The sequence below is a fragment of the Otolemur garnettii genome, unplaced genomic scaffold (genome assembly GCF_000181295.1).
Source record: "Otolemur garnettii isolate 467f Iridium unplaced genomic scaffold, OtoGar3 scaffold00116, whole genome shotgun sequence".
Lineage (NCBI taxonomy): Eukaryota > Metazoa > Chordata > Mammalia > Primates > Galagidae > Otolemur > Otolemur garnettii.
Genome location: NW_003852511.1, coordinates 1,165,041 through 1,173,271, shown reverse-complemented (window position 1 = coordinate 1,173,271; position 8,231 = coordinate 1,165,041). Strand labels below are relative to the sequence as shown.

Genomic DNA, 8,231 nt, shown 5'->3' with positions numbered 1-8,231 from the left:
AAATCCATAGTGATCAAAACAGCATGGTATTGGCACAAAAACAGAGAGGTAGATGTATGGAACAGAATAGAGAACCAAGGGATGAATCCAGCTACTTACTGCTATATAATCTTTGACAAGCCGATTAAAAACATTGAGTAGGGAAAAGATTCCCTATTTAACAAATGGTGCTGGACAAACTGGCTGGAGACCTGCAGAAGACTGAAACTGGACCCACACCTGTCACCACTAACTAAGATAGACTCTCACTATGTTAAAGATTTAAATTTAAGATATGAAACTATAAAAACACTAGAAGAAAGTATAGGGAAAACTCTTGAAGAAATTGGCCTGGTGAATATTTATGAGGAGGACCCCCCCAGAGAATTGAAGCAACATCAAAAATACTCTACTGGAACCTCCTCAAATGAAAAAGCTTCTGCACAGCCAAGAACACAGTAAGAAAAGCAAGCAGACAGCACTCAGAATGGGAAAAGATATTTGCTGGTTATGTTTCTGACAAAGGTTTAATAACCAGAATCCATAGAGAACTTAAATGTATTAGCAAGAAGAGAACAAGTGATCTCATCTCAGGGTGGGCAAAGGACTTGAAGAGAAACTTCTCTGAAGAAGACAGATGCATGGCCTACAGACATATGAAAAAATGCTCACCATCATTAATCATCAGTGAAATATTACTTTAAAAAAAAAAAAGAACTGGAGGCGGCGCCCATAGCTCAGTGGGTAAGACGCCAGCCACATACACCAAGGATGGCAGGTTTGAACCCAGCCCAGCCCAGCTAAAACAACAATGACAACTACAACAACAAAAAAATAGCCGGGTGTTGTGGCAGGCACCTGTGGTCCCAGCTACTTGGGAGGCTGAGGCAAGAGAATCGCTTAAGCCCAAGAGTTTGATGTTGCTGTGAGCTGTGATGCCACAGCACACTACCCAGGGCAACAGCTTGAGACTATGCCTCTAAATAAATAAATAAATAAATAGAAAGAACTGGATCATCTTGAGAAAAAATATCAGTCTCTAAATTTCAGATAAAACTGATAAGTTCTTGATAATTCTTTCTAAAGCTAACTATTTCTTACCATGTTCAAAACAGATATTAATTTTCTTTTTCATTTTCCAATCATAAAAGTATCACGCACATTTAAAACACTTGATAGACACAGCAGAGTATGAGGAAGCAAAAATAACCTTAAACTGCATCTATAGTCTGCAGCAAAGTTTTATATTCAACTTCAGAAAGAAAAAAAGTAGAGATAGAACTGAGAGACCCTAGAAAGAGGGGAAATTTTCCCTGAGTCAGCATCAAGGAGATTTCCGTGGGGACGGCTTGGCCTGCACAGGCCAGAGACATGAGTTTACCACTGGACAGTAAAGAATTTCTCCTGTGTGATGGTTAAAGCTGTAAGATCAGTTTAAAAAAAATATAACCCATCTACACGTCAAGATTTTTGAATATTTCATTTGACTCTTTGAGAAATATAGCTAACAGAGAATATGTAAACATTGAGAAAATAGAAATTATGGCAAGGTTCAGCCACAAGGGAAGATGAGATACAAGAAACTATTGGGCTTAAATATTAGCTATGGAAACAATAAATCAGAAAGAGTAAGAATAAATGGATGAGGCCCTTTATGTCTTTTTTTTTCTATTCCGTTATATACCACTGAGATTTGATAGCAAGACAAATAAATGTGGGCATCATGTCTTTTCAAGTTGCCTTGAAGTTTTTAATCTAATAGTTGAGAATAAAGTTTCCAGGCAAAATTGCTATGTATTGATTTATTCTTGCCCTAAGTACAATTTTACGTTGGCCAGATGCCAAACAGTGTGCTGGTCACCTAAAATAAGAGGCAAGCGAGGCATGGAACCCATCTTTAAGAAGCTCACAGCCTAATAGAATTAGATGGGCTAAGTCATTGGAACAAATTCTTGTAAGTGGCTACCCTGTGGGTAGCAAGCAGGAAGCAGGGGGAAGCAGAAAGGCTTTATAGAGATGGACCACAGAGCTGAGTCCTGCGGGTAAGTGTGCACCCAGAGGCTGGTGGGAGAGGGATCTGCAGAGATGGCACTGTGGAGTATGGCAGATTTGGGCAACAGAGCTAGTCTAGAGCACTGGGCATCTGGTGCATGTTGGGGTTACAGGCTGGAGCTCCCTCATGGAATGCCAAGGGGTAGGGAGAAGAGGCATGACAAGGACTGTAGGATTTACTAGCAGGGTGGTAATAAAGCCATTTCTGCTGTAGGAGAAGGAGAGACTGAAATGGTGTTAGCCAAGAGGAGGGAGACTGACAGGAGATTATTTAATGGGGGCCAAGGTCAAAGGAGTAGCAGTGGGAATGAAGAGGAAAGCTTCTGTGCAGTGACCTTGAAACTGACTGCAGCCACCTCCTGGCTATTTGGCTATAGATAGAGGAAAGGAGGGATGTCCCTGAAACAGGTGAGATTTTCTTAATCCACAAATGGTATCTCTCCTTTGTTGAAGGGGGAAAAGGAACATATTTACACCTCACTTTTAGCTCAGAAGACTATAAGACAAATACTTGTTTAAAAACAGACTAAAAGTCCTTATTTAATACATGCCCACTTTTTGCTCTGTTTCAGGCTGTCCTTATGAACTGCTGCCAGCATCAGATACTTCCTCACTTTCTAATTCGCTTGGCTTTCTTGAGTACATGGAGCCTACCTGAATTTGTCTCAGTATTTGAGTGTCTAGGTCTCTATGAAATTTGAGAGAGAATGATAGTGTCATCGTCTGAATTTATATCTGAAACTGACTGGGCAGATCCAAGTCTCAAGCCTGACCTTTAAGTGTGTCCTCTACAACATGCTAATGGAAAAACAGCAACCCATTCACCTCTCAGCTGCTTTCTCTCTAAGCTTCTGTAAGATCAAGGGATGGTAAAGGTTCCTGTCTGTATCTGTCACTTTGTTTTACTGGCTGTCCTTCTGTACTAACTGAGCAGTGACTATGATGCAAGGCTGTGCCAGGTGTTAAAACTATCTTTCTGTTGTAAGATGTTGATTCCCTTGGAAGGGAATGGTGAGCATGATGATTATCAGTAGAGCCAGACCATCCAAGAACAGCCTGTACTGCTGGGTATGATCACACAAGGGGCTGAGGGTCATCTTGGCAGTGTCCACTCTGGCCTCCTGTTCTGAGGCAGCTTTACTGTCAGGGCGCTTACAGAGCTCTGGCTGCTTTATCCCCCTCCCTGTTCCACTGAACCAGGCCCCCTGTCAGTCCGAAGCAGCAATAGAAAGAGTATTCCAGAAGTAGGCTGCAGGAGGGACCAACTCTTGTCCTGGTCACCTCCGACTGCAGAGGGATCCTAGGTAACAGATGCATATGAGTCAGGAGGCCAACCAAGCTCATGGTGGCTTTGAATCATCTGCCTGACTGCAGAAGTAAGTAAGGAGCAAGGTAGGAGGTGATGGAAGTGAGACGGGGGTGTCTATGAATTAATTGCATTCATTCATTGGGAAGCCTTTCATTCAATACCATTCCATGGGCACCCCCTACACTATCTAGCACTGGCTAATCACTGAGGACAGAGCCCTGAACAAGACAGATGAGTCTTGCAATGCCTGTGTGGAAACAGAAGAATTCAGTGCAAGCATGTTACTCAGTCTTGGGGAGTCACAGAGGGTTTCAAAGAGGAGAAATCTAAAAATTGAAAGATGAAAGAGGATTAGACAGATGAAGGCCTGGGGTGGGGCTGGAGGGTTAGGAGAGGCCCACTGGACCACACACAAAGGAGGGGATGAGTGCACGTCCAGGTGTGCCCTGGGCTGGGAGACAGGCCCATCTCAGGCCATAGCTCAGATCATAGCACCCTCCTAAGATGACTTCCAGTCCTATAGTATTGGGTAGACCATAGAAATTGCTGTTTTTCCAGGTCAAAAATGACTAAACATCAGCAATCTCACGTGGTTCAAGCTAACATTTCTCTGGTCAACACACCTTAACCATTTCCCTTCTTAACCAGTTTCTCTCCAGAAAACCACAATGGCACTGGAAAGTGTAAGGGAACAAGCACAGAAGCAGGGCAGTGATGGGGTGGTGTGGGTGTCACGGAAGGACACAGAGGCCACGGGGAAGAACATGCTGAGAGCCACAGTAAGATGTTCAGGCATTGTCCTTAGGACAACGGGCAGCCATGTGCAATGACCAAATGGGTATTCTGAGATGCTCGCTCAGGACCACCTGGAAAATGCAGTGAAAGGGAAATAGTAGAAACAGAAAAAGCTGCTATTATGGTCATTCAGTGGGAGAAGAGGGGCCCACACCAGCATGGTGAAGGTGCATGGGCTTGGGAGAGATCAGAGGCATGAGTGATGGGATTCAGGACTGAGCAGGAGGGGACAGTCGGGACGGCCAGGCAAGGTGGGTCATGCATTAGGCTGGATGCCAGAGTGGAGGGAGGGAGGATGAGTGCTGGGCGTGACTGTGGGTTTCCGGCCACAGCTCCTGGCTCGTAACTCACCATAGTCCTTATTATTTCTCTCCAAGCAGGCCACAGACAACAAAAATATGCCCTAATGCTTCCCTACCTTTCTGTCATGGAGCTGGCCATAAAGAAATTCTTTGACCTACCTTGTCTGATTCTGGGTCATCAGATCCCCTTCTCAGATAGGGTCTTGCTCCAAATCTGGGAGAAAGGAATACTGCACATACAGGCCAGGGAGAAGCTGGACAGACAGGCCTTACTGGGATTCCCCACTCAGCCTCTAGTACATCAAGCCCTTTTTGTCCATGCTTCAATCATGTCTATCCAATGAACTCCCCGTAAAGGCCCCAAAGGATGGGGTATGGAGAGCTTCTGGAACAGCTGAACACACGGAGTTTCCTGGAGGGTGGAGTGCCCAGAAAGAGCATGGCAGCCCCATGACCCCTCCCCATACCTCACCCATGCATTGCTTCATCTGTATCTTTTGTAACTATGGCCCCTGACCCCCAGGTGTGGACCAGTACCAGTCTGTAGCCTGTTAGGAACTGGGCCACCCAGCAGGAGGTGGTGGTGGTGAGTGAGCAAAGCTTGGTCTATATTTACATCCACTCCCCATCCCTCACATCACTGCTTGAATTCTATCTCCTAAGAGATCCGAGGCTGTACTAGGTTCTCAGAGGAGCATGAACCCTCCTGTACACTGTTCACGTGAGGGATTCAGGTTGTGGCTCCTTAAGAGAATCTAATTTCTGATGATCTGAGGTGGAGCTGAGGTGGTGAGGCTGGTACTGGGGAGTGGCTACAAATATAAATTATCATTAGCAGGGAGGTTTGACTGCACAGAGACCATAATACATCAGTTGCTTGCAAGCGTGTATCAAAACTATCCTCCCACACCCCACTGCAGTCCGTGGAAAAACTGTCTCCCATGAAACCAGTCCTTGCTTGCCAAAATGTTGGGGACCACTGCTTTGCAATATCTTTTCTAATAAATCAGCAAACGTTAGCAGTTCCTCAAGTTCTATGGGCCACTCTCACAAATTAATTGAATCCAAGGAGGGGGTCACCAGTTCCCTTATTTAGAACTAGTCCATCAAAACCACAGGAAAACAACCTAGGACTTGTGATCAGTAGTAGAAGTTGGAGGCAAGCTTGTGGGACTGAGCCCTCAATCTGTGGAATCAGATGCTATCTTCTGGTAGACAGTGTCAGAATTGAAATGAAGGACACCCAGCTGGTGTCCACTGCCGGGCTGACTGATTATTCGCTGGGGGTGGGGGGGAATCTCTACACATTTGGTCACAGAAGTTGTGCGTGGATGATTGCCTTGTGTGTCCAACCAGGTATGACAGGAGGAGGAGGAGGAAGAGGGAACTCTTATTCACCTACTGCCAACCACGTGAGTGCTTCACATGTGATATCTCCCTGAATTCATACACCAGCCCACAGGTACTCTTCCTCCAGCTTGATATCATAGCTAGAAAAGCTGAAGATGAGCGTTCACTCAGGGCTAGGCGGCATGTAACGGGTAGAGCTGCCATTTCAACCGACATCGCTCTACCAGTACTCATGTACTAGGCTACAACTAGCTGCCTGACAACCTCACGTAACTTAGGATGTGTGCCGTGCTTGTGGCTAAACAGTGGCCAGAGGTAAGAACACAGACCTGCCTCAGAACAGATGGGAGAGGAGGCCATGCTTAAAACGAGTGCCCGACCCCGACGTGCTCCCTCCTTATCTGCACCCCACCACTTCTGCTAAGTCTGGGACCACAGGAGGCAGGGAGAGAGCAGGCAGTGGGTTAAAGTACATTCTTCCTAAGCATTAGTATAAATCCTGTAGTATCTTGCTTCCTCCACCCCCCAGGAGGGCTTAGCAAGGCAGGCCCTCTAAACATCTCTTAAGAAAGAAGCAGCATTTGAGTGGACGGCATTATCCTAGCAGACAACACCTTAAGGCATGGCCTATATACAGAGTTATTTAACAATTTCTAAAACAGTAGCAAAACGGTCCCAGTAAAACCAAATGGCTCCCAGGGAGCAACGCACTTATTACATTCTTGTACGCTTCCTTAATCAGGAACAGAGCCTGATGACCAGGATTTATTTTCATAAATGCACTTCCACAAAAGCCAGAAATATCTTGCCATGTTCCAGCATCCCTACCATTCTTCAAATTTAAATTCCTAATTGGGTTTTTAAAAAAAGTGACCAGGAATTTTCATGCTGGTTTTGATTCACGATTCAAAACAGAACCTCAGACGTGCATTTCTGTGTTGTTTCAAACCGTGTATAAATTGGCTCAAAATCCTTAAGATTTGCTCAGACACTTAAAAAAAAAAGTAAAAAAAGACAAGGGATAAATTCTGAATTTAATATACCAAAGAAGATTCCTCTCTTTCTTATGAAACATGAAAACTATCTCGTGATCTCCCCAGGACACTTTTAAATGTCTTAATCTATTTACTTTTTAAAAGGGAAGATCAGGGCCGACACCTGCGTCTTGACTTACAGGATTCAAAGGACTTTTATTTTTTTTTTTGGTTATAGAAATAGGCTTGCCTTTTTCATCGCTTTAACTAAATTCTGTTACAATAAAGAATCCAGATACGCCACGGATTCAGGAACACAGAAATTACTATCCTTACCTGCACAGTTTATCCTTGATCATTTCCATGTATTTCACAGTATTTTCCTTCAAACATGTTACTGCAAGAAAAAAAAAGAAAGAAAGAAAAAATCCAAAGTGAATGAAACTGTAGTCAAAATTGAACAGAACTCAAAACTGTTCAAGTAAAAGCCAAAACCAAAGGATTATGGTCAAGCCACTGGTAATACAACATCTTATGTTTGGAAAACACTCACATCCATTGGATCAGCTGCCTGGAGTCATGCGTGGGGAGGCATTCTGAGCTGCAAGGGTCTTTGCAGGAGGGAGTCTGAGACTGGCAGCGATGGCCCTGTACTGCCCTTGGCCCTGTACTGCCCTTGGCCCTGTACTGCCCTTGGCCCTGTACTGCCCTTGCTGAATTCTTTCAAAGGCAACTCCCTGACAGTCAATCACTGCATCACGTGCACGCTGTGCCTCTCCCCTTCCCCCGGTAGCATGAGCTCAGTTGCAGAGCACAGGAAAAGAGCACGCACCCAAGACTGGAGTAACTTCCACCCAGTGGTTGAAGCAGAGGAGCCTCACCAGTGTTGTAGACAGACCCTTTCATTGAGAAACACACAGAAACACGGGATCCTCCCAGCAATGTGAAACTCATTGCTCAGCTTTCAAAGAGTGATGAAAGCAGCTACTCCTTGACATAAACTTATGCTTCCTAATCACTACATGTTAAGGGAATAAATGATTGCTGGAGTTCTATGGATCAGAGGCACTTGATGAATGAAAAGAGATCTGGTGCATTTGGAGCAATTCTGACACCTGTGTTTCCTCACCTGAAAAATGAAAATGCCTTCCCAGGAAGGTGATGACTAACGGATGTGTACACAAAGCACCTGGAGGAACCCAGGTAGTGAGGGGGGTTCCAGCAAATGGAACACAGGCAGCGAGAGGGTTCCAGCAAATGGAACACAGGCAGCGAGGGGGGTTCCAGCAAATGGAACACAGGCAGCGAGGGGGGTTCCAGCAAATGGAACACAGGCAGCGAGGGGAGTTCCAGCAAATGGAACACAGGCAGTGAGGGGGGTTCCAGCAAATGGAACACAGGCAGCGAGGGGGTTCCAGCAAATGGAACACAGGCAGTGAGGGGGGTTCCAGCAAATGGAACACAGGCAGC

At 45.2% G+C, this 8,231-nt stretch overlaps 1 protein-coding gene across 1 annotated transcript in view; it reads right to left on the bottom strand.

The window, feature by feature from the left end:
- DISC1 (disrupted in schizophrenia 1) overlaps window positions 1-8,231 on the bottom strand; it is a 334,249-nt gene that overhangs the window by 72,241 nt on the left and 253,777 nt on the right. The window contains exon 10 of the mRNA XM_023517671.1: window positions 7,098-7,158. Within this exon, the coding sequence (XP_023373439.1) occupies window positions 7,098-7,158 (61 nt within the window). The remainder of the gene's footprint in view (window positions 1-7,097; window positions 7,159-8,231) is intronic.